Below are 27,483 nucleotides of genomic sequence, written 5' to 3'. Positions count from 1 at the left end.
TCTAGGCTCTCATCTCCCTCTCACGTATCTCGATTTTAACTCGCTCATCTTTACCGCTTGTCTACAGCTATCCATGGTTTCTCTTTCATCTCACGCATGTGAACCTCTAGGTGATGGAGAGCCATATATCTCAGTGGGCCACTTCTGGACCATGGGCCTCCAGTTGAAGAACCCTGAGCTCAAATGTAAATCAGAGTACCAGAGAAGTATGGTAATCCACTACAGGCAGTCACCGAGATACAAATGTCTGACTTAGGAACATCCGCACTTACAAACCGCCAAAGAATGTTATTATTTTTAACCATTCGACTTGCGAACGTTTGGTCATACTTAAGAACCGAACCGCAGAACTATTTTGTTCGGCGGAACAATCCTCTGTCAGATGTAATGAGTCCCAGCATCCCGATGGAACTCATTACGCCCCTTTCAACAAGTAAGCCAGCATCATGACTCAAGGCAAGTTAAAATTCAAGTTTATTTTCATGTTAGTTGATTTTATGTTTGATTTACTATACAGTATTTATTACAGTATTTATTACAGTATTACATGACAATGAGCAATATTTGTTCTTATTTATGAGCTTATCATTGCTTCCATTTTTGTTAAACCATAACGAATTATATACCTTTTACCATATGTACTTTACAATGAAATATCGAGTTGCGAGAGACGAAATGTTACTTACGAACGAGTCTCAGGAATGTAACCCACGCGTAAGCTGAGGATTGCCCGTATTGTCACTCCCGTTTCAGTGGGAAATTAGAGTTAATGTTATTAAGCAAGTACACGTTAACTTTTTATAATCAGCTTCATAAAAAACAAATCCCAAATCATTTCACAATCAATTAGAAGGAATGTGTCGGCAGCTTGATTCAATGTGCGAACATCTAAAGCTACTGCGTAAGAACCTACCCCACCATAGTACTAACGAGTGCAGGAGTGCGTAACATACATCACTTCCTTGTTCTTGCGAGGGCCTTCAAAGGGCCGGAAGGGCAGGGCGCCTGTAGCCACGTGGTAGAAGGTGACCCCGATGCTCCACAGATCCACGCTAGCACCGTACATCTTGTGGTGGGGCTTGCGTAGCACGGCGCGCTCGTACATGTCCGGGTGCTGCGCGGGTAGAGTGGGTGGAACATCAGACCATTGTGAGTCAAGACTTGAGGTGAAAAACTCCCATGTCGCACAAAGGGGTTTTACGTATACACGAACACTGCTGATACTAACACGGAGCTTCGCGTGTTCCATGACTCTCACCAGGTACTCCTCCGTGCCGTACAGCGACATGAACTGCTCGTCATCCTCCAGCTGGCGGGCTGCCCCGAAGTCGGTGAGCTTGTAGACGGAGCGTCCATCCTCGCCCACCACACGCATGATGTTGCCCGGCTTGAGGTCTCGGTGGATGATGCCTTTCTCGCGCAGGTGGTTCATGCCCGACACTACCGAGGTTGAGCGTGGGATGAGAGAGGGCAGATGGATGAAACTGCGTCAATGTGAGGCCAAGAGGCGTGTTACACAAAAGACTATGAAACTCTTTTAATCCGTGCCACCTTGAGGGATGCGAATAGCCTCGTTGTGAGCCCGATGCACTTGCTGTCTCCCGCCTGTTCTGGGCCCATGGGGTACTGCCCACCTTAAGACGCCACCGCCTGCTGACAGCTATAGAGGCATGATTCCTGTATAACAATATTTAATCTTGATATAGCATCATTCATGCAAACTGCATCTCAAAACGGTACAGAATTCTGATTGCATTGCCTCCTGTCTGTCACCAAGGGAAATGAGATCTGCAGTTCCCCAAAGATTGAACAAATTGGGTAACAAAACAAAAAGTTAAATCACAGCCTCAGGAGTCTCAGCAATCGACCTGTGTGCGCACTCTACATTCTCTCCGATTGTTTATGATTGGGGAAAGGAGCAAAGGTTGATGGCGAAAAGCACGGTGGCATGCACCAAACAACGCTCTCTTTCATCACTACAGCAAGACGAGGTAAACTCCCCGTGCTGCCGAGACCAAGGGTGCAAAGGGAGACTCACCCACGTCACGAAGCACGATGAGGAACTCTCCCTCGGCCAGGCCGTACGCATTCTCAGGCTCGTCCAAGATGGTGTAAAGGCTGCCTCCACTGCACAGCTCCATTATAATCACCTTCTGCTTGGTGTTGTTCTGTCAAGTCAAACACAGCCAGCAATGAGTCAGAGTGCACGATGGCACAATACATGCAACTCATTTCCCTAGATGACAGACAACAGCCAAAGCAATCATGCTGTATAATAAACACATAGGCAATGTACCGCCCTGATAAATTTAACATGGTTACTGGCGATCATCTCTTTTGGCGGCCTTGAGCCATTGTTTTAAATTCATCATCCACATGATGGCGGTTAGTTTAGTTTCTCTAAAGGATGACCCGCAATGTGAAACTCACCTGTGAGCCATTGCCTTTTATAAATAGAAGTGATCCACAACTTTACCTTAAGCCAATTTTATCTCCATGCACAGAGAATTTAAATCTTCAGTTTGCACAGCATTATGGAAAGATCCACAATACTTCTTAAGCACAACAGAGGGTTTGTATACATAGTAGCTTTATACTGGCATTGTTGCACTCATGAAATATGCACAGGGATGGAGCCTTGGCACAGCGGTTAATGCCTTTTGATATGAACCTCACCACCTGAGTTTGATTCCCAAACACGGCTAACATTAGCATTGAGCAATATCTGAGCTGGTTATGGGCATCCTTTCTCAAAGTTGCGTGGTGAGGCATGGTCAGATAACCCCCATGACATTCACTCAGCAGTGGGTTGATAGAGAACATTACACCAATATTACCAATCAGTTTTAAATGTTCTACATTTAAGTAAAAAAAGTGGTCAATTGTTTTTGGTTATAATGCTATCCTTTTAAATACAGAAAAAAACTATATATTTTTTAACAAACCTTAAATGATCAATAGCATATAGTTCACCAACAATCCATTACCTATCCAGCATCTCCAATCTTGTATCTTTGCCTCTTGGCCATTAAACAGAACCATGTATTTTTGATTTAAAGCTTTCGTGACAATCCGCAAAGCTATCACTCCAACCATGAAGAAGGACCCTCTTGAGGAGCCTTTCAAAACCATCACTTTACCCTACATTGTGGGGATCACAAAAAAGATATCCAAAATCTTGAATAAACACAAGATCCAGGTCCAATTCAACATATTACATAAAATCCGTGATCTGGTTACGTCTGTAAAATATGTGATTCCAGACATACAGTACCCTGGCGTCTACAAACTAAGTTGCCTCTGTGGTAGTGGTTACATTGGAGAAACCAAACGACATGTCTCGGACCGCATTCGTGAACACAAAGCAGACCTAAAACACGGTAGGACCAACACCTCGGCCGTGGCAGATCACTGTTATAATTCAGTAGGCACACATGACATTGACTACTCCAAGACAGAGGTTCTTTGCAAGCCATCTGGCTACCATGAGAGATTCGTTCATGAGGCTATCCACATTTACAAATACAGAGACAATTTCAACCGAGAAAATGGATTCTGGCTTAGCAATCGTTGGAAGGATTTGATAAACCATTTTGGGTCTTAATTGATTGTTCACGATTACGATGGCTTTCAGACCGCATTCATTATTTTCGTCTCCCCTCTCCTCTTTTCAGAACATAGATGGACTCATCCATCTGAACAAACTGTCAAATCGCTCTCCGTGGTGCTAACGTGAAAAAAAAACGCCACTTTTTTCAAATTTTCTTGCTGTGGTTTTCACACCTGATGATGATTGCTTGTGTTGCAGTCGAAACGTCGTGAGAATTTTATTGTTTAATATTTTTATTATTTTATTGTTTCCCTTATACGTGACTTTACCGAAAGAACCAAGAACCATGTATGTATGTATGCAGAACTTCTTAAACACCATATGTAGCCAACTGTGCTAATCAGAGGTGCGGGGGAAAGACAACTAATCACAAAAAGCAGTGATAAAGAAATACGTTTTTAATTTTTAAACTGTCACCCCTAAAAATTCCCCACATGGCTCATTCTCCATTTATGTTGTCCCCTTCAGCATGTTCTTTCTCTCGGCTAAAATCTGCAAAGAGTCTATTAGTTTGACAAGCCCTACCTTAAAACGGACAAGCCCTTTTTCCACTAGAGAGCACAATTCAGAGTTTTAAGTCACTGTTCTAAAAGACCAGATCACACCACTTACAGGGCTTCAAATACACAGCAACCAAGTGAAAGAGCAGCTAAAGATGCAACGATTTCACATAACAGTCTAACAAATCCCTCATTCCCAATAACTGTATCTGAGGAACAGAACATTGTACTGTAGCGAGTTCAACTGAGTCGCAGACGTACTCTTTGGAGGCAACACATTTATTAACACCAACACACGGGGTAACTGCTCCTTTACAGGATAACAACCTATGGTGGTGGGCCAAGAGGCTAACTACACTAATTACACCGTAACTAGCTACAACGGACCGGACCACAGCTTGGGTCTAGGTCCACGTGTTGGAGACTCTGAAGGACGTAGAACGTAGATTTCTTCAGGATGAACAACAGCAGCCGGTCCCTCTGGGGGACCGGCTTATATCCTCTGTGGCGTGGCTGGCCCCGCCCTTAGCCACGACCACTTTCGAGAATCCTCGCGTAGGATCTCGACCCTGACAAGTGACCACCCCTAGCCCCCACTTGGGGGCCCTCTGTAGACTTAACCGGTCACGTGTCCTCTTGGGTCAACCAGTGTGCCATGGCCGGCACTCACGCACCCTATCCTGTAGGGGCCAGCACTACACGCAGAGCGTGGTGCCATCCAGCACTGTCAGTCAGCACTCACCGAGCCCCTCCCGGGCCGGTACTGCACCCACATCCAAGTGGTGTCCGCGATGTCACTACATCGCACGCCGTGCCTCTCTTGGGCCGGCATCACACAGTGACATCCCGCGATGTTACTACACACGTAATGCAGCGATGGCCCCTTCTGTTGGGATACCCATGCAGACGACTTATATAACACATGCTCCATGTGTCAATGTAGTAAGGCACAACTATGAAAATATATTTTTTATTGGCGATGTTATATAACCCCGAAGGACAGAGTATTGCAATGTCCTAATATCTGTAATGATGCCACCTATACAAAAGGTAACTTTCAAATTATTTTTATTTAAAGCTTTCGTGACTGCAGTAATTCATATTCTTAGCTCTTTCAGTGGCTTTCAGACAGCATACATTAATTTTTTGTCTCCCCCCTCCTCTTTTCAGAACATAGATGGACTAGTCCTTCTAAATAAACTGCCAAATCGCTGCGCGTAGCGCTGACGTTTTATAATAAATACACCGTTTAAAAATAAATAAATTAATGCAAACCGGCACACCTGATGACGACCGTTTGTGTTATGGTCGAAACGTCGTGAGAATTTTTATTGTTTTATATATATTTTATCATTTTATTGTTTCCCTTCAACGTGACTTTACCGAAAGAGCTAAGAATATATTTAAAATTATTGTTTAAAAGTACTCAGATGCAAAAAATCTAGCCAAGAAACACTTTAAAGAGAATGCCAAACACAATTGGAAGGTTGGAGATTCAAATGGTCAGGTATTGACTTAGTCCATCATTCATACATGGTATATAAAATAAGTACCACTGTGGGAGAACTCAAATGGAGTAATTCTACGACATACTGGCTCCCACCGTGGGGACATGGAATCTACACTAAAGTGCCACCCCATTGCTCATTTGAGTAAGAATACACTTTAAATTTGACTTTCATATACAAATGATCACATAATTGCAATAATATATGTACATGAGTAAGCATGAGACTATAGTCATTCCTCGTTATACAAAAACTTAATATACAGAATTTCGTGATCACGGATCTTAGAAACTATGGAACAAATTCAATATACGTTATGCTAAAGTCGCATTTACGGAATATTGAATATCTAAATGAGATTTTTCTGGGGGACAAAAAAAATTGAATGATGTACGGTATGCCATTTGTCCTAGCGCCCATTCCGTGCTGCTGCACGTGGTTGGTGTGGCGTGCTTTTCACACTATACTAGCTTCCCGCGTTATTCTTGCCGCCAAGGGCGGATATGGGCCCTTTGTGTTAATAACACAATCATTTTCAGCCCTTTTGTCAATTAAAAGCTGGATGAATGACTCTCCAAGCTATGATAGTCACATTCACTAGAATGGGAATTGAATTCAGGTCTCTTGGTTCATCAAGCAGTGCATGAACCAATATGTGGCGCTGTAACAGACAGACTGCTGATATTATCCATACCACCATTATCAGTACGAGAGTTTATATTAATAATACAGCAATACAAAAGAACAGTGATGTTAGGAATAGGTTTTACCCTTTTAACTGGCACAAAAACTGACACCTTTATTCAAGGCATCATGTTTGCAATGACCACAACACAAGCAGTCAAAATGCAAACAAAAAAGACAAGTCTGATAATAATATGCACTGTCCTTGAATTTGATTGGTCTCCAGTGATGTTATAAATATATGAATATCGCTAAACACAACATGTCTTAAATTAATGCCTGCATAATCACTATCCTACACCCTCTTTTGTTTCAAAGTCTAACGTCTATGAGACATGCATGTCACCCAGCACATGCACCTTTCAATAAAAGCCACAAGGTGGTAATTCACATTTAATCTATCACTCTGTGCTAAGGCACTGAGACCCACATTAGCACACAGCACCATGGGGCAAAATATCACTAACATTGCGGATACCTTGGCCTCAATGATGATGAGAGTTTGAGTGGAAATCAGTAAATTAACCTTATGGCGGGACCCCGGGGTCCCGAATAAACGGAAGTAAAAATCGCAATTATTTATTTATATTTGGCAACTCCATCCCACCGTGCACATTAACGCCGTGGCCCACCAGAAATCAATCCTCTAGTTCTTCACCAAGCACCCGTCATTGCCAAAAAATTGCCGTAGTCATAAACAACACTTTTAAACGTTTATTAGCGCATCGCGCAGAGCTCGTCGAGAGGAATAGATCGCCGTATCGTTCGCCTTCAACGGACATAAAATGACGTCGCAACGCAGTTTATGCGAGAGCCGGGGGCTTATGGGACCCTGGGGTCCCGCCATGAGGTTAAAATGTTATATCTAGCCATGTGAATGCGCAATTAAAATATGCCTTGGGGCAACGGACAGGGATTGCAATGTTACTATACAATGGAATTTCCCGAATTGATTACAATGAAATGAAAGTGCTAGCTGTGACTAATGACTCTCGACCAAAGTATGTTCTCACAAGAATCTCGAAACTTAATTTTTAAATCGTTCCCACTGGGTGAGCGTGTGCTTGTTACTGACAATTAATGCAGAAAGGATGAAAAGTTTAAGGATTAAGGGCAACAGACATGGCACAAATTGCACCCCAAGACCAATCTTCTATACACGTCTCCTGCCTGTCTGACACAAGCTTTTAGAATTATAAATGAGAAGAGACGTTCAAGGTTTGGTCAACTGCACTACCACACCACTCAAGTGGCATCACTATCGAGGTATAATTACCATCAGTAATGATTTTACCCACTGCCGGATGAAGGCCTCCCCAAGCCATCAGAATCCATCACAATCCATTATGGTCTTGAAGTGTAACAATCCATCTAGCACCTGCACGTGAGCTGATATCACTCCATCTCTCCAATGAACATATTCTTGGTGTGTTAGAAATAATGACAAAGTGCCTGCCAAATGAGAGTTATCTCCTTTGGCTGCCACTCTGTTGTTAGTATTGACCATCGGCCATCATCCCTTCCAATGGTGTCCTGACCAAGCCCACTTCCTCTTTCAATCTCTCCACACTTCTTTATGATATTTTTTATATTTTGTTCCATTTTCTTTTTCAGTTTCCATGTTTCTGATCCATATGCTAAAGCAGACAACATATACCGATAACAAAATGGTCATATTTAGGAACATGGTATGTTGCTTGCTATTATTAAGTTCAGTTATTATGTACTAATTAATATGCATGGGAGTGATGTTGCAGCAATATCACTAAGGTGTATAATAGCACGTTTGAGCAACTGTAGTCTTGTTAGTTTGTTAACAAAACTTCAACCTCGCATTGGACAGATTGGAACAAAATTTCTGGATATATTTCACAAGGTTAATTAATAATAAACACGTTTTTAATGCGATAACTTTAGTGGAAAGGAAGATCTTGGTGTTTTGCTAACTGGCCTTCAAGGGGTACTGAGTTGTCAGAGAAATAATCTTTAAAAATAATCTTGTAAAGGTGGTATTGTGTGTAAATATCCAACAGAGATTAGCATTTTTGGTTGCGTTTTCCTTTAAAATGGCATTCTTGGGAGTGCTTCTCTTTGCTGGTGGTCTTGAGATGAAGGCAACATTTCCACATTCGTGGGGGGCGAAGGAGTCTCTCCATGACTCAACCACTTACTTGCCACCAAAGTATAGTGCAGTCTTTCCAGATGCTGCTCACCTTATCCAGATGGCAGGATGCCTCCGTTCAAATCATGCATCTCCCTGCTCAAACGAAACTATTGCGGCACTAATCTACGTGTGGTACCCTACCACATATTTCAGTAAAAGCATGGAAACCGTCGACTCCCCACAAACCATTGTATTCCTTTAACTAGCTCTCAGCAGGGTGGTGTTAGGCTGAGTTAATGCCCACTGGGGATTGAACTCAACTTTTTGTTGGAGAGTCAAGCATTCTTGACAACTGCTGTAACAGACTACCATTATAATTGATTTCAGTAAATATGAGTGTGAGTGACTATTACTGGCTATTGAGCAACAGCTCTTCGTTATGAAACACAGGTACTGTTTGACCTTTGGACGCAATAAGAACAAAACAAACAGGCGGACAAAAACAGCACAAAAAAGGGCATGCACGAGTGTTTATAGGGGAAGGCGTGACTCTGTGCGACCTCCTGTAGCGACCACAGCTCATGTCATGTGACTGGGAAACCCCCACGCACCAAATTCATTAGCTGCATGCTCTCCCAGAGACCACAATCAGGCTTGGATCATTTTCCCTCCCCCATCCCCCCCCCAAAAAAAACTGATCAAAATGCATTGGCGCGAGGAAGAAGGCTGATGCCATGAATAAACAATGAAGAAACATAATTCTGACAAAACTAATGATATGTGGTTGAACTTTAGTAACCGGTCTTAAACTGGCATAGTCATTCAAGTCAAGTCAAAATGCCACCATGCTCAAACGAGGAATGTGGCCTTGAGTCAGTTGTGGAGGGAGTGCCAATCTCTCCATGGGATGACCAATGCTGACTTCTCAGAATCATATTTCCAATGTCATTACAGTGACCTTTGCAAAACAGTTAACATCTTGAATGTACCTTTTCATCCAATTACCAAATATTATGGCAATTATGCAAAACACATATTACAATGTACACACAAAAGACAAGCTTGATATGATATGGCATAATATGTATTGAAAATGTAAGGTAAGAATGTGCAAAACATCAAGAGCAAATACAAAAAAAGTTTACACGAAATATGCCAGAACTTACTCCACAAAGGATAAACAGTTGATGGTACTTAGAGACATGAAAGCATGACAACATGCTCCTTTGAGAAGGCAATTAGCTTGACTTGAAGTTTAATTGGTGTCATTGAAAGAACCGAGCCATGGAAACTATATTTTTTAACCATCAGAAATATATACATATGTAAAGAAACGTGTTTCCTTTCCAATACCATTCCTAACTTCAACTACGAGCCACACCTAACGCCACAGCAATTGTCAGAAGCTTATGTCAACTTCGCATGAATATGAGTTTTTTTAGTAGCCCGTTACAAGCTGTTCATTTCTCGCCAATGGAATACCACAATAGAGCAGCTAATGGAAAAAATAATATGCCACAACACTAAAATCCCTATTCCAGCTCAGCATCATAGGTTTACCACTCGGTGGAATTCAATTTCACATCTGCTGTATTGTGGGCACACATTTGCATTAACAAACTACAGTTGCAGAGCTACAGAAAAACAAAAGTTAGTATTCATTAAAGTGCCTTCCTTGAACTTCTGCACCAATTAATAATTTCCTATGTGAACCTAGGATGGTTCCACCTTGAACTCAGTTGCATGGCAACAATTTGCATAGACATGTTTGACATTTAAATGACTGCAGCTATTAAAGGAATAAAACAATGTCTAAACACATGTAGCTGATAAATCGCCATACTAAGATGAGCAATGGGGCAGCGCTCTTCCTGTTTGAAGCCCTGAGCCAAGTGTAAATTCCACATGCCTTTGGCAGAGGCCAGACTCTTTAATCATATCCACCCAAAAATAACGTTGGGCAGTTGATCCTCGACTGAGATTTGAAGTTGCAACTTTTCAATAGTTAGACAAGCACTCAGCCATGGAACAACCAAATCTGATGTACTGTATATGCTATGCTTCAATATTTACACCACTGTTGGTGGAAGGGCCTCCATAAGAGTGAACTCTAGAGGGTATTTGGCCTATTCTTCTACATTGACCAGATGCCGTACCAGGCGCCGTGCTGGAAGTTGGAATCGAACTGGCAACCTCTGGATTGCAAGGCAAATAACCATTACACCACAGCAGCTCCAAAAGTCTTCCTTCAAAATGTCCCAATAGCAGTGGCATTGACTACAGGAGCCTTGGATTCAGCGGTGGATTCAGCAATGCTGGCGACAATGTGAATCGCAGTGGGATCGTTGCAGTGGCACGGGACTTGCCTCATCCTCGATTGCGAAGAGCTTCACGATGTTCTTATGGTCGAGTCTCCGCAGAACATCAAACTCCCGCACCTGAACATCCTGCGGCCTCATGTAACTGAGTTGGTTGAAAGTCTTTATTGCAAAGAGGTCACCCGTTTTCTACACAGAGACAGTCACACAAAATGAGAAAAATATAGAAAATATGAATAGTGCTTTTTGTTCATTTGCTTTCTAAGTACATATGTAAATCACAATTATACAACATTATACAATAATAGTAATACACATAATAAACAAGATAAGATGTGTCTGTTCCACCATGTAAAAATACAATCACATTTATATCCATTAGCCTATAGGCCTTCACCAATGATTTCCACAGGAATAATTTAAGCAGGAAATCTCTGGACTGTCTTTAACCTTCTGAATCTTTCCAGCAATGTGACCTATGAATAAGAATTTATGAGTGAGTGTTAAGAGGGCCTCCCTGCTCAAATGAGCACAGCACTCGTTTCTAAATTGAGACCCTAAACCAGTGGTGAGTATTCCATTCTCACAACACAGGCCGGTCTCCCCAAAACGCAGTCACTGTCGATCTATATAATTAAGTACTCGTAATGAAATGCATTAAGGCAAAAAATGGAATACAAATGAACTAAATCATCATAATTCAAATTATGCAATCAATAGCAACTACTTTACACAGTATTACATTTATATGTTGGCAATTAGTGTTCTGCTTTGGTGAATATTTGTACAATGGATTGGTGTAAATCAAGCTTTGGTACCAACTTTGTACTCTGTTCTTATCTCGAGCATGGAGCTACCTCGTAAAAATGTTAACAGGTCCAAATCTTGAATATGACATTCAATAGAGTCCAATATCGGTTCAAAGTTTACTTTAATAATCAACTTCTATGAAATAATTTAGATCTGGAAGACCTATAGATTTAAATGTCATCTATTTCAGTGACTGAACGATGCTATTGGCATTTACTTCAAGTAAAACTGTAATTTATTAATCCAAGAAAGTCTTGGAATATCTTTAACATTTAAACATTATTTTTAGTAAGGTCATGCATTGGGATGTTTGTACAAGTTCAGGAATTAATATTTGTTATTCAACTTAAATATATAGCACTAAATTACCTAAACACAACTCATAAATTAATTACAGAATGAATACATATGAGCAATATCTGGCCAATCACCATGGCAGACTCTTGAAAAATGTGGTGTTCGTGAGCACCTATTAAGAGACATGTGTCCTTAACTCGGATATTGGCATAACATTTATTTTAGGCTGAATTGATCTACAGGAGGCTTTAGGGAAGCTCTGGGAAAGAAACAAACAACCCTGGCGTAGATAACTTGCCGACTACGCTTTTAACGCAAACACAATTAGAAAATGCATTAATTCCAAACTACATGACCTTAAGCAAGTAAGCTAGCTGTAATCCTTTTATGTTGTATAGATTTGGATGTAAATGTTATAAAATATATACTATTTTAAAGGATAAGTTAATTAGCATGTTATAAAATTAACTTTCAGAATTAATATGTAGGACATATTGATAACCAAAAAGAAAATCATATTGATTTAAGATGTGGGAGGGTTTAAATATCTTAAGGGTGGTAGGATTTTGCCCTGGCAGAGTATGTGGAAGACAGAGGTGCCATATCCTGGCTTGACAGGAAAAGGCAGAGCAGCAAGTGGACGAAAGCCATCTGTTTCCATCTGTAGGGGGATTTTATCCAGGTGCCTCCCACTTGTAAAAACACTCAATCATTGGCGGAACACATCTTAATATAAAAACCCAACGTAAGACCCTCCTGAAACAGTCATATGAATGAGTGTAGGTTTCATGGATAAATAAGTGTGGAACCAACCTTGTTCCTGCCACGGTACACGCTGCCTGTGGCTCCCTGTCCCAGAACGTCATTGGTCCACCACAGGTAGTTGGCCGTGCTCTGCATTTTGCGTCACGGACCACCTGTTCAGCTGCTGTGGGTTTTTCAGGCAAGGGAGGACGTAATTAAGTGGGTAGAAGGGAAAGATTTCAATGTGTGATTATTCATGGCCTGCCAACCTCCCTTAAATATGCATACATTACAATAAATACTTGCGAGTTTAAGAGCAACTAAACACACAGCCCCATGAAAAACTGCACGATAACGTTGATCTTTGATAAGAAGCCCACAATGCATGTACACAGCTTTTGTTTTCACTAGCTGATTTGTAAATTTTAACGGCAAAGGATGTAATTTTGTGCAGCAATGGGAGGAATGAAAATATGATACATTTTTCAATACAAACAATGATAGTATTGATAAGAGTAAAAACAAGAATGGTAATTTGTTCCATTACTAACTTTAAAATTGATTATTATGAATATATCACATTATACAGCAATGGATGGTGTTACGTTTTGTATTTTAATGTCAATAATCAGGAAACCTAAACAATTCACATTGCTAGTTGAGAGGCAATTCTAATTTATTTGCAAATTCACATTATTGCAGGCTGCGGAGAATCTTAGTTAAGTTATTAACAGTTAATGCAAGTCAAGTACACTGTGGCATAAAAACAATCAAAATTTAAAGCAGTGAAACGACAGGACGGAATCATATCAGATAACACAATACGAGTACATGGGCAGATACTACTTTACAAATCATCCATCATTACACGGCAACTTAATATGCAGAATTTCGCTATAACGTAACTTAGAATTTCGTGAAAGAATTTTATATATGTAACGTTACATTCGCACTTACGGAATCTCTACATTTTAAATATTTGCGGGAAAAAAATCTAACAATGCATGGTCTGTGGTTTGTCCCATCATGCATTGCATACTGTTCACACGGCCATCACCAGTTCATGTTAAGCGCTGTACAGTATTTTTATTTCATTAATTATAATAAATAATTTTATAGATTTTCCATTAGTTGTGCTAAAACAAAGTTTGCTGCATTATGTGTCATTTGATTACTTTTTGGGGCCTGATTTTTTTTTAATACATAGAATGGAAGTCAATGGGGAAAAAGGATCAATGAACGGAATTTCACTTTGCTAAGAACTTCTCACTCACGTATCCATTCCGTATATCGAGGGATGCCCAATTGACTTTTGAGAAGCGACTTTAAGACGCACACACACAACCTATTCAATTGTCAGAAATTGCATTTGAGATATATAATAACATTCTCAAAATACTGTACTTTAACAGAGCCAAAATTAACCCTCTTATTAAATGAAATACTGTAACGTTTGCACTAATGTAATATTTCTGGCAATGGCCCTTCTACTCTTAAGAGTGGGAAAACATTTCAAGGGCGATTCAAAAAGACTCTATGAACCATCTTCTAATATTCTATAACAATGTTCTTCACTAATTTTCAGAGGGGGGCCACTTTCGCCGATGAGACATCATCAGTGTGAGGGCCGCCACACATTTTAAACTATTTGGTTTGACAGCAGCACCATGATGATGATGGGGGATGTTTTCCCTGGTGGTGTATTGTGGGTAGGTCACACGTCATGGGCCGCACTCAAGGCCGCACTGAAGGCAACTGGCCCGCGGGCCTTGAAATGAAAGAAGCTGCTGTATAAGAAAGGTTATGACGATAAGAGCTTCCCCTCCAAAATAACTACATATGAGATATCTTTATGTCAATAACACAAAAATACTGATGAACAAATTACCACTACAGTATTTATAAACCATTGAGACGACCAGCAATCACTTTTTTTAATGAGACCTGGGTTTAATTAAGTACCAAAATGTAAACTACAAAAGACCACGTAACTATGCAATATAGTAAAGTGTTTTCAAACTTTGCTTCCACAAAACATTAAACTAGTTTCGCAACTGGCTTAATCTGTATGGTGGCACAGCCCTGATTACATTCACGCAGCCCATAAACATTGCTTGAACACAAAAACACACGTCAGCAAAGTCACGGAGGTATGAGGCATAGTTTACCAGCAACGGGGTAATTGATGTAAAGTCATATTCATATTCTTGGTTCTTTCGGTAAAGTCACGTAGATAGAAAATAAAAAGAAAGTGAATAAAAAAATAATTATGTAGATTGTAGCTTGGTTTTTAATCGAAGTGAGTATACTGGCAGTCTATAATGTAGACTGTAGCCTGGTTATTAAGCTGGGTGCGTGTACTGGCAGTCTATAATGTAGACTGTAGCCTGGTTATTAATCTGGGTGCGTGTAGTGGCAGTCTATAATGTAGACTGTAGCCTGGTTATTAAGCTGGGTGCGTGTACTGGCAGTCTATAATGTAGACTGTGGCCTGGTTATTAAGCTGGGTGCGTGTACTGGCAGTCTATAATGTAGACTGTGGCCTGGTTATTAAGCTGGGTGAGTGTACTGGCAGTCTGTAATGTAGACTGTAGCCTGGTTAAGCTGGGTGCGTGTACTGGCAGTCTATAATGTAGACTGTGGCCTGGTTATTAAGCTGGGTGCGTGTACTGGCAGTCTATAATGTAGACTGTGGCCTGGTTATTAAGCTGGGTGCGTGTACTGGCAGTCTATAATGTAGACTGTGGCCTGGTTATTAAGCTGGGTGCGTGTAGTGGCAGTCTATAATGTAGACTGTAGCCTGGTTATTAAGCTGGGTGCGTGTAGTGGCAGTCTATAATGTAGACTGTAGCCTGGTTATTAAGCTGGGTGCGTGTAGTGGCAGTCTATAATGTAGACTGTAGCCTGGTTATTAAGCTGGGTGCGTGTACTGGCAGTCTATAATGTAGACTGTGGCCTGGTTATTAAGCTGGGTGCGTGTACTGGCAGTCTATAATGTAGACTGTGGCCTGGTTATTAAGCTGGGTGAGTGTACTGGCAGTCTGTAATGTAGACTGTAGCCTGGTTAAGCTGGGTGCGTGTACTGGCAGTCTATAATGTATACTGTGGCGTGGTTATTAAGCTGGGTGCGTGTACTGGCAGTCTATAATGTAGACTGTAGCCTGGTTATTAAGCTGGGTGCGTGTACTGGCAGTCTATAATGTAGACTGTAGCCTGGTTCTTAAGCTGGGTGCGTGTACTGGCAGTCTATAATGTAGACTGTGGCCTGGTTATTAAGCTGGGTGCGTGTACTGGCAGTCTATAATGTAGATTGTGGCCTGGTTATTAAGCTGGGTGAGTGTACTGCCAGTCTATAATGTAGACTGTAGCCTGGTTATTAAGTTTGGTGAGTGTACTGGCAGTCTATAATGTAGACTGTAGCCTGGTTATTAAGCTGGGTGAGTGTACTGGCAGTCTATAATGTAGACTGTAGCCTGGTTATTAAGCTGGGTGCGTGTACTGGCAGTCTATAATGTAGACTGTGGCCTGGTTCTTAACCTCAGTGAGCGCACTGGCACCAAGAATATTAATTCCTGCAGTCACGAAAGTTTTAAGTCAAAATCTCAAGTCATATTGTAACGCGAGCAGCAGTCCGGGCACCAGGAAGTGAACTACACCAGGAAGTCACTTAACACCAACAAATCAAACGTGATCACTTCCTTACTGTACATATTTGTTTTATTAATATATACTGTAAAACGTAGTACTGCTTATGGATCGCTCCGGAAAGAACACAACATAAACCTGTGCTCGGTGTCAATAGTCATACAAAGCAGGTCTCTCACTCACACCGACCCCGATAAAGCGCACAACCGCCAATCGTTAGAAATCTAACTGTAGTTTATTTAAATATTGTAGCAAGATAAACTAGTGTACCTAGTTTAATTACTCAAGTAGACTGTGACACACACAGAGGCTGGGTGAAAGCAACACTATGGTATATATTATACACTCTACAGCACTGTGCATTATCATTATCGTCTGCAATAGTGTACTATAAAAAATATTATATTGTTGACGTTTGAGCCTCCACATTGCACATCTGCTTTCGTTTCGCAGCAGTAAACACAGCGCGTACACCACGACCTGATGCAAATATTACACAGTGCACAGTATTCTTACTGGACCTTGAAACCAAGGCGACTCCAACCCTCCTCTAGCCCCAGCAACAAAGACCACTCCAACCTTCCTCTCGCCCCAGCAACAAAGGCCACTCCAACCTTCCTCTAGCCCCAGCAACAAAGACCACTCCAACCCTCCTCTAGCCCCAGCAACAAAGGCCACTCCAACCTTCCTCTAGCCCCAGCAATAAATGCCACTCCAACCCTCATCTAGCCCCAGCAACAAAGGCCACTCCAACCTTCCTCTAGCCCCAGCAACAAATGCCACTCCAACCCTCCTCTAGCCCCAGCAACAAAGACCACTCCAACCTTCCTCTAGCCCCAGCAACAAAAGCCACTCCAACCCTCCTCTAGCCCCAGCAACAAAGGTCTTCTGTCAAACATTTGCTCGGTGGGAGGTCACTTCCTCCACTGCTGCTACCACTGTCTGCAATCGCCTTCCTCCCTCTCGCCATCCTTATTGCTTAGCCCTTACTCCAGGCTGAATGTCATCATTCTCGCTTCTTCTGCCTAGAACTGCCTCTCCCTGTCAAGTGTCTTCATTCGCACTGCTACCATACCGTGACCTGTCAGTTCACTGTATGGACTGTAGCACAGTGTTTATTTCTAAAGACCTTTCAAAAACACCAACATCTCAAATGTATCGCTCGGCAAACTCTCCACATGGACAAGTCTCTTCGATTTTCACATCACTCTGCGATGTGGTCGCCTTTATATGCTGTTAGAAATCCATGCTGATAAATCCAAACTGTACCATGTTGCACAAAGTAGTTTAACTACCGTAATGCATTGTCCCATCATAGCACAGCAGACAACAGGCTCTGCTTAAGAGTCCAAATCCTATCACAAACAAAGAAAACCACATTTATATATCTAGACGTCATCATAAACAAACACAGCACGCTTCAGATTAAAAACGACAAAGAAAATCTGTCGGGAGCCCATCGAGGGGGACCGGTCCGGGCGCCCAGGCCAAGCCGAGCAGACATGGCGCGGTCATCCATCCTAGGTGGGTGAGCAACTCGCGGTGCTAGGCCACAATGCGGAATCATTTCCACCTCCCAACAGCGGCAGTCGCGGCACTCTTCCCTAACGTGACTCCCTCGCGTTTAGCGTTGCCGCTTACTTACGTGAGTCCGCTGGTCGTCGTCCACAAAGGCAAGAGACGATCCTTCGCCTCGTCGCCACCACGACCACACATAGAGCGCACAACGAGGAGGTTTCTGTTTCACGACTGAGCGCCGCTCTTTGCATTCCGCACCCTCCATAGGCGGCGCCCGGGCGGCCCCTTCCGTCTCACGGCCTCCCATTGGTGGGAAAAACGCCGAGGGGCGGATGAGCAGCCAATCACGTGCGCGCTCTCGTTTTGCTCATCGCTGCTATGCCTATAAAGCGTAGCATATGTAAGTAGCGTGGTGCCTTGGATAACTTGTGAGACTATCGGACTTTAGTCCGTAGGGGCTGTGACTATTGGAGTTCGATTTCCGCTCACGGCCAACACCTTTGACAATGATCTGAACCGGTCCTGGGCCTTCCCTAGGTAGACTCAGTCTTAATGAGTAGCTGGTGCGGTGTGTAAACATCTCCACTGGGGAGACAAAGGCGGCCGAGCGTGGTGCTGGCCACCCACGCCCTCGTGTGCCGTGCCGGCCTTCATAGGTGCTCGCTGCCGGCACTTGCCCCTACAGTCTGTTAAGGCTATATACTGTACACGGAGAATCTTTGTAAGATGGTGACCTGTTAGATTATGACATTTGAGGATGTGCCCTGAAAAACTAAAGTGGCCGAAACGACATGTTAACGTTTACACACGGGGAGGCACAGGAATGCGGAATTTCCAGCTCAGCTCCGCCAACCAGTGAAGGGGGGAAGACCGCCACACTTGCATGAGCAGACACACACAGTCATTGTCCAATCGTTTGGGGAATTAGACGCAACTGTTGTGTTGTCTGACTAAAGTCAAGGATGTATCGTTAAAGCTGAATCATGCAAGGAATTCCCCCCTCTTAATGTGTACGTCTCAAAAACCTCTACGGTACTTCCCGACAACATATAAAGCTGAAATGTGGTACATTATGTAGCTTTTAGGTCACAAAAACGGTAAAAATAAAAATTCGAAATTTTTCATTTTAAGGCCTCCCAAATCTGTATTTTGAAGTGCCCCATAAGGAGCCGTCCGTAAATGACGTCACGCACCGGGGGGGGGGGTCAGATATTTATGACGCTGTGTGACGAGGGGGGGGGGTTGAGAAATGTGACGTCACATCAATATGCGCAACTTTAAATATAGACAACACGTTCTACTTAATTAAATATACTTTTTACGAAATGTTTTCTACTACAACATCAGAGTGCAGCGGCATATTAAATACGCACTGCAATGACAATAGTTTAAAGCGATTTGAAGTATGTTTTATATATATATTTTTGGGGGGGGGGGCAGAGCTTTGTGACGTCATATTTTAGGGGGGGTCTGACTTTTTGTGACGCCGTGTGACAAGGGGGGGGGGGGTCAAAAATCGTCCAAAATTGCGTGACGTCATTTATGGACGACCCCTAAATATGTTTGTTTGTGTCATTCAGAAACCGTTCAAAATTTCAGATTGCTGGATTGTTTCGTTTGATAGAGCGTTAAACGGCGAATAAAATTAAAGCGAGGACCATTGTTTTTTCTGGCTATTTGTTCTATCTTTTATTGTTTTTTCGATATTTCAGATTCAAACCTGAATAATTCCAAAATGGTACAAGATAGGAACTTCCCCTCAGAGTATTAAGCTATTTTTTGTTCTTTCGAATAAAAAAACGGAATCTTTAAATTGAGCCGAATAATACACATTTTTGGACTAGTTCGTGTCTGATCGTAGATAAAAATCTGAAATAATATCAGGTTAATTATTATATTTATTGAAAACTTTTGCCTGGCGAAGACAGGCTTTATGAACGAGTGATACATACTAATACTGTAATACACATGTAACTCCAAATTAATTAGTAATGTTTTACCCTTTTAACTGGCACAAAACCTGACACCTTTATACAAGGGATCATGTTTGCAATAACCACAACACAAGCAGTCAAAATGCAAACAAAAAGAGACAACTCTGATAATGATATGCACTGTCCTTGAATTTGATTGGTCCACACCCGAGACGGCTTTTCTTAGAGCCTAGTCTCCACTGGTGTTGAACTAGAAGACAACAAAAGACGTACAACTCAAAAGGGTAAAACCTATTACTATATCTTGTTACTGGCAAAGGAGGTCTCATAATCCAAATGAATTGTTATATATAATAGCCACCCACGAAGTAAACAACATCCGTGTAACAAGTAAACAAAAAAACAAAAACATCTCATTGGTTATTTCGGTCAAGTCACGTAGGTAAAAAAAATAATAGATCATGACGTTTCGATGGCACACAAGCAATCGTCTTCAGGTGGGAGAGAGAAATCGGCTGCTGAAACAAGTCGTGATCTATAACAAGTCCTGATCTATAACAAGTCGTGATCTATAACAAATCCTGATCTATAACACGTCGTGATCTATAACAAGTCCTGATCTATAACAAATCCTGATCTATAACACGTCGTGATCTATAACAAGTCCTGATCTATAACAAGTCCTGATATATAGAACAAGTCCTGATCTATAACACGTCGTGATCTATAACAAGTCCTGATATATAACAAGTCGTGATCTATAACAAGTCCTGATCTATACCAAGTCGTGATCTATAACAAGTCCTGATCTATAACAAGTCCTGATCTATAACAAATCCTGATCTATAACACGTCGTGATCTATAACAAGTCCTGATCTATAACAAGTCGTGATCTATAACAAGTTCTGATATATAGAACAAGTCCTGATCTATAACAAGTCCTGATCTATAACAAGTCCTGATATATACCAAGTCCTGATCTATAACAAGTCCTGATCTATAACAAGTCCTGATCTATAACAAGTCCTGATCTATAACAAATCCTGATCTATAACACGTCGTGATCTATAACAAGTCCTGATCTATAACAAGTCCTGATATATAGAACAAGTCCTGATCTATAACACGTCATGATCTATAACAAGTCCTGATATATAACAAGTCGTGATCTATAACAAGTCCTGATCTATACCAAGTCGTGATCTATAACAAGTCCTGATCTATAACAAGTCCTGATCTATAACAAATCCTGATCTATAACACGTCGTGATCTATAACAAGTTCTGATATATAGAACAAGTCCTGATCTATAACAAGTCCTGATCTATAACAAGTCCTGATATATACCAAGTCCTGATCTATAACAAGTCCTGATCTATAACAAGTCCTGATCTATAACAAGTCCTGATCTATAACAAATCCTGATCTATAACACGTCGTGATCTATAACAAGTCCTGATCTATAACAAGTCCTGATCTATAACACGTCGTGATCTATAACAAGTCCTGATCTATAACAAATCCTGATCTATAACAAGTCATGATCTATAACAAGTTCTGATATATAGAACAAGTCCTGATCTATAACAAGTCCTGATCTATAACAAGTCCTGATATATACCAAGTCCTGATCTATAACAAGTCCTGATATATAACAAGTCCTGATATATAGAACAAGTCCTGATATATAGAACAAGTCCTGATATATAGAACAAATCCTGATATACAGAACAAATCCTGATCTATAACAAGTCTTGATCTATAACAAGTCGTGATCTATAACAAGTCCTGATATATAGAACAAGTCCTGATCTATAACAAGTCCTGATCTATAGAACTTGTGATCTATAGAACAACTCGTGATCTATAACAAGTCCTGATCTATAACAAGTCCCGATCTATAACAAGTCCCGATCTATAACAAGTCGTGATCTATAACAAGTCGTGATCTATAACAAGTCCTGATCTATAACACGTCGTGATCTATAACAAGTCCTATAACAAATCCTGATCTATAACAAGTCCTGATCTATAACAAGTCGTGATCTATAACAAGTCGTGATCTATAACAAGTCCTGATCTATAACACGTCGTGATCTATAACAAGTCCTGATATATAGAACAAGTCCTGATCTATAACAAGTCCTGATCTATAGAACAAGTCCTGATCTATAACAAGTCCTGATATATAGAACAAGTCGTGATCTATAACAAGTCCTGATCTAGAACAAGTCTTGATCTATAACAAGTCCTGATATCTAGAGAACCGAGAGGGGGGAAGGGGGGGGGGTTGCCGCATCGGGCATGAGGGTGGGGGCTCGAGATTGTGCCTCAGCGAGTGGGGAATCCAAAGATGGGAACCGAGATGGGGGGGGGGGGGTGTAGTTGATGCGAGAGCTGAGGAGGTGGCCATTGTTTTGTGAGAGAATAGCATGTCAATGTAAACAAACCAACGCAACGGTGGCTGTGCTCGTGAGACATCCAGCTCGTTAGACAACGAGGGAAACAAACGGGGGACAACAACACATCGAGGGAAAGAGAGAGAGACACACACTGAGAGGCACACCAACACACAGAGAGAGACACACCTAGATATACACACAGAGACACACACAGAGGGACACACCCAGAGAGAGAGACACACACAGAAAGACATACCCACACACAGAGAGACAAACACACAAAGTGACACAGAGAGAGAAACACATATACACACAGAGACACAAGAGAGATATAGGGAGACACACAGAGAGATACACACACAAACCGAGAGACACACACACAAAGAGACACAGAGAGAGAGAGACACACACAACATCACAGCCAGTTGTAGTCAGCCACCGCCACATCGAGGGAAAGGGTCAACCTTGGCTTTGTTCGTGAGATATTTAGCCCGTTAATGTAAAGACATTTAACTTGGTAATGTTAATTGGTAATGTAACTCAGAGAGTCGGAAATAACTGCTGACAATGACAGGTAGGATGGAAACATCAACAACCAGTTAAGATTTTACCTAGTAAATAACGTCCTTCCAATGATTGCTCAATTTGTACCCATCTTCTCGTTTGAAGTTATGTCCGTGTTTATATATCTGAATGGCTTCATGAACAAATCTTTGATGGTAGCCCAAAGGTTTGCAGAGTACCTTTGTCTAGGAAAAAAAATGTCGTGTGAGCCCACCGCGTTCAAGCATTGATCAGCCATGGCAGAGGTATTGGTTCTGCCGTGTTTCAAATCTGCCTTATGTTCGCGAACACGGTCCGAGACATGTCGTTTCGTTTCCCCAATGTAACTGCTACCGCAGACACAATTTAGTTTGTAGACACCAGGGTATTGCATGTCAGGAATCACATCGTTCACAGATGGGATCAGGTCACGGATTTTGTGTACTGTGTTGAATCGAACCTGAATCTTGTGTTTGTTCAAGATTTTAGAAATATTTTTGGTAACCCCTGCTTTGTATGGCAAGGTGATGGTTTTGATTGGGTCCTCAGATGGTTCTCTACCAATGGTTGGAGATACAGCTTTGCGGATTGTGTGGTCCGAATATCCATTCATCTTGAGCACTTGGCGTACATGCTCCAGTTCACTGGATAGGTGGTGCTGGTCGGAGATGCAATGGGCCCTATGGTATAGTGTTTTTATGAGGGAATTCTTCTGGGCTGGATGGTGGTGGGAGTCAGGCTTTAGATACGAATCCGTATGGGTGGCTGTTCTGTAGACAGTGTCCCAACGAGCCATCAGGTCTCTTCTCGATCAAAACATTCAGGAATGGTAGCTTGCCATCATTTTCCACTTCCATGGTGAATTTGATAGACGGGTGTATGAAATTGATGTGGTTGAAAAATTGGTTCAGTGCTGACAGGCCATATGGCCAGATGACGAACATGTCATCTATGTATCTCTTCCACAAGGAGGGATGTAGGGTGGATGTCTGGATGGCATGTCTCAAATTTCTCTATAAAAACATTTGCTACCACTGGCGATAAGGGAGAACCCATAGGGGTACCTTCATTTTGTTTGTAGAATGTACCATTCCAGGTGAAGTAAGTGTTGGTAAGGCAGTGCCTCACCAAAGTTGGTACATCAGGATTCAGTCCCTGTTGGACCAAGTCTTTAATGATTGCAATGGTGTCAGGTACTGGTACCTTGGTGAACAGGGAGACTACATCGAAACTGACAAGCAAATCATCTGGAGACATTGAGATGTCCTTGATTAGAAAAACCAAGTGTTCTGAGTTAAGTACAGCTGAGGTGGTCTTGCCCGTGAAAGGAAGCAGGGTCTCAGACAGAAATCGAGCCAGTTTGTAGGTGGGTGAGTTAATGGTGGAGACGATAGGACGGAGCGGGGTACCTTTGTAGTGTTCGATTTCACTCGGACAACTTCAGTCTTTCTTCGAACGCTGCTCTATTTACAATTCTCATGATGTCCTCCACATTCCACAATATCCAGGTCGCCACGGCTCGCTCGCCGTGCTTCACTCGACTCGCTTGCCACCTTTGTCTCTCCACTCTCCGCGCTCAGCAACTCCGCGCTCAGCAACTCGGCATTCAGCAACTCCGCACGCAGCGTCTCCAGCTCCGCTATCACTACGCTCACTCCACTGCTGGCTATCCTCTTCAGCTCCGCTATCGCTATGCTCACTCCACTGCTGGCTATTCTCTTAAGCTCCGCTATCGCTATGCTCACTCCACTGCTGGCTATTCTATTCTTCAGTTCCGCTATCGCTATGCTCACTCCACTGCTGGCTATTCTCTTAAGCTCCGCTATCGCTATGCTCACTCCACTGCTGGCTATTCTCTTCTTCAGCTCCGCTATCGCTATGCTCACTCCACTGCTGGCTATTCTCTTCAGCTCCGCTATCGCTATGCTCACTCCACTGCTGGCTATTCTCTTCTTCAGCTCCGCTATCGCTATGCTCACTCCATTGCTAACTACTTCATCTTTATTCAGCTTCGCTATCGCTATTCTCTTCAACGTGACTTTACCGAAAAAACTAAGAATATGAATACGTCGTCTTTGTTCAGCTTCGCTATCGCTACGCTCTCTCCTTCAAACTCTGTCTCTCAACTCTGTCTCTCAACTCTGTCTTCCAAACTCTGTCTCTTAACTCTCCACACTTCAATTCCCCCTGTTGACTCCAAGTTCTCCCAACTCCACGTCTTGCCTCGTCCAGCTCCCAACTCCAACTCCCCGCTCTCTGTGTGTCTCCCCAATTTATCTCAATTCTCATTACCCCTAATTAATTGGCCCTCGTGCCTCCCCACGCTTCGCGTCCTCAAACACCTGCCTGCCTCCAGACATCTCGACGCCTCCTCGCCCTTGACAACAGCCCCAGTCAATCACCGCCGTTGCTGGTCCTCTGGCTTAATTGGCCCAACCGTTACCTCATCATCTCAGCCCTTGCACCTGGCTGTCCTAACATGACCCACACTGTTTTCGCCTTCGCTACAGGCTGACCCAAGAGAACCCGTACTGTCTGTGTGATCATGCAATCACGCCGCCTCCACCACGCACCTTCGTACTCCACTACACCTTCTTTATGGATTTTTGGAAGGCCATAAAATCTGGGTGGTCCAGCAGCCGAAGGTTTTAGAGAGGGCTGCTTGGTTCGATTAGAGAAGTCGAATTAGTGATGATATTGTTGGTTTTCTCTCTCCCACCTGAATATGATTGCTTGTGTGGCGATCAAAACGTCATGATCTATTATGTTTCTAACTACGTGAATTTACCGAAATAACCAAAGATTATGGATTCCTGCAGTCACGACAGCTTCAAATCAAGATTAAACATCTCACTTGCAAAAAAGCTGAATAATCTCCCATTAACTAATACAGTTTGCCAATATAGTGAAATCCACTTTGGCTTCATAAAGCATGTGAGCGTGACTGCATTTCAAAAAGACGAACAAATCGGGAAGCATGTGCCTCTCAAGAGATTGAAGAAGAGCTTTTTTTGTGAATGTTTTTGGGCACAGGGAGAGAACCAGATTACAGTGCTGCAGGCGAGAGAAAGGTGACCGAGACAACATATGCTGGAAGTGTGAATAAAGACCCTTCATAGAGAGAGAGAGAGACAGTCATAGGCAGAAGAAAAGAAGAAGATCGTGAGCCTGGACTTGAAAAGGGGATGAGTCGGACAGAGGAAGGACATTTCATGGGGGCAGCAGCTGCGAAAGAGCAACCTCTCTCTCACGAAGTGAAGGTTCACTGAAGATTGTTCACAAAAGCGCTTGGAGTGGAGAGCACATGAAGGGATATAGTTAGATGAGGGAGTAGAGGTCGTCAGAAATAACTTCATCAAAGACCTTTAAGATTGTGGGGGATAATCTTGAAGAGCAACTGAATTGAGAGCAAGATAAGGAATCTGAAGATAATATTTTGGTGATGTTGACTCATTTATCCATGTGGGTAGAAGTCACGTGGTGGCATTCTGAATTCTAAGTTTCATAATGATCGATTTGAAGAAGTAAGTCTATTAAATGTACTATTTCACTACGCAACCACCTGTCTTTTTATAAAGTAATCTATGTTTGAACCATACTGAAAGAGAATTCCACCGACAATGTTTAGACTTCATAGTCATAAAAGAGTGCAGCGTTAAATTGCATAAATTCCACATGTAACATATTTGCCAACACTACGGATCTTTTACAGATGAGTGATCGTTTCACTTGCAATGCTTTTATTCGAATGGCTTGCGATAGTTGTATTCATCTTCTTATAGTTTCTGACATCATTACAGATGATGTCCGAAAGCCTGGAACTCAGATCAGACTCTGCCTTACATCTCCACTACCCATCGGCTACACGTCCATGTGTACATGGGCACCAGCTATCCGGATTGTCTTGGACTAGGCTCTGTTGAGCCTAGACTGCTGTGTGGATATGGTGGAATATTAATTAATGCTTTTGGCTGTGAGGCAAAGATTTGGCCTAGTCATGGAGCCCCTCTGCCTGACACTTGAATGACTGCAGCTCCCTGTGCAGAAAGGGATAAAGGCTTTTAATCCCACGCGAATGCCTAAGTTTAAACTATGCCACACATGTACCGAGTTTCACTGTTACAAATTAATTCCTTCATGGTGAAGGATTATTTTTGAATCCCACTCGTATGTGAGATTAAGACTGACTGCATCAGAAATTCAAATAGAAGTAAAAAAATGTCTTAATTAAAAAGCACAGTTTGGTCAATGGGCATTCAATGTCAACATTTGGCAGTGCCAATTGTGGAGCAAATTGGCACAGGCTGATTTTGCCGTCAGCAGTCATTACAAAGCTGTAAATGGTTACACAATGGTCAAAGTTGATGCCTACATGCTTTTTTGCAACAATACGAAGCAATATACTGGAATAGTGATTTGTTTTTATTTTGCCTTTTTAGATAATGCATTGCTATTACCCCAGCGACTTGAGTTTCAGTTTCTGGCCACGGCTAACATTAAGTGGTGAATTATATTTGAACTGGTCCCGAACTTGCTCTCACTTCCTCCCAGTAACCCGCATGGTCTAGCGTGAAGGTAAAACAAACCACTGTGACCGACAGGCATGAGGAGGCCTTCCTCCAGCAGCGACAATGTGTGTGATATAATATATAGTACTGCATATACTAGTGATGGTACCAGCATTCACATATATAAGAAAGTATTTTACTTGCAGGTTCATTGAGACTCACCTGGGCAAATATGTTAACAGGCAACTGTGTAGCTTGGAACATTTCTCACACTATCCATACAATCATCAAAAGGTTTCCTTAGTTTAGTTACCCGGCTCTTGGCTGGTCAACCGTTCCACTAAATCCTAAAAATGC

At 42.2% G+C, this 27,483-nt stretch overlaps 1 protein-coding gene across 3 annotated transcripts in view; it reads right to left on the bottom strand.

Annotated features, from left to right (window-relative positions):
* The window catches only part of TBK1 (TANK binding kinase 1), a 36,266-nt gene extending 18,243 nt beyond the window's left edge, over positions 1-18,023 (bottom strand). For 2 of the 3 annotated variants that reach the window (XM_032963099.2, XM_076070594.1), the window contains exons 1-6: positions 17,866-18,023; positions 12,645-12,759; positions 10,773-10,913; positions 2,039-2,168; positions 1,259-1,440; positions 954-1,114 (exon numbers count right to left, since the gene is read on the bottom strand). In XM_032963099.2, coding sequence (XP_032818990.1) covers positions 954-1,114; positions 1,259-1,440; positions 2,039-2,168; positions 10,773-10,913; positions 12,645-12,731 — 701 coding nt within the window. In that variant the 5' untranslated portion in view covers positions 12,732-12,759; positions 17,866-18,023. The remainder of the gene's footprint in view (positions 1-953; positions 1,115-1,258; positions 1,441-2,038; positions 2,169-10,772; positions 10,914-12,644; positions 12,760-17,865) is intronic. The other variant, XM_032963100.2, reaches the window with a different exon arrangement.
* Between the last annotated feature and the right edge of the window lie 9,460 nt (positions 18,024-27,483).

The sequence above is a fragment of the Petromyzon marinus genome, chromosome 30, assembly GCF_048934315.1.
Source record: "Petromyzon marinus isolate PM22_M1 ecotype Great Lakes invasive population chromosome 30, UKy_Petmar_22M1.pri1.0, whole genome shotgun sequence".
Classification (NCBI taxonomy): domain Eukaryota; kingdom Metazoa; phylum Chordata; class Hyperoartia; order Petromyzontiformes; family Petromyzontidae; genus Petromyzon; species Petromyzon marinus.
Note: the sequence above shows the minus strand (reverse complement) of the source record. Positions and strands in the feature narration are given on the sequence as shown.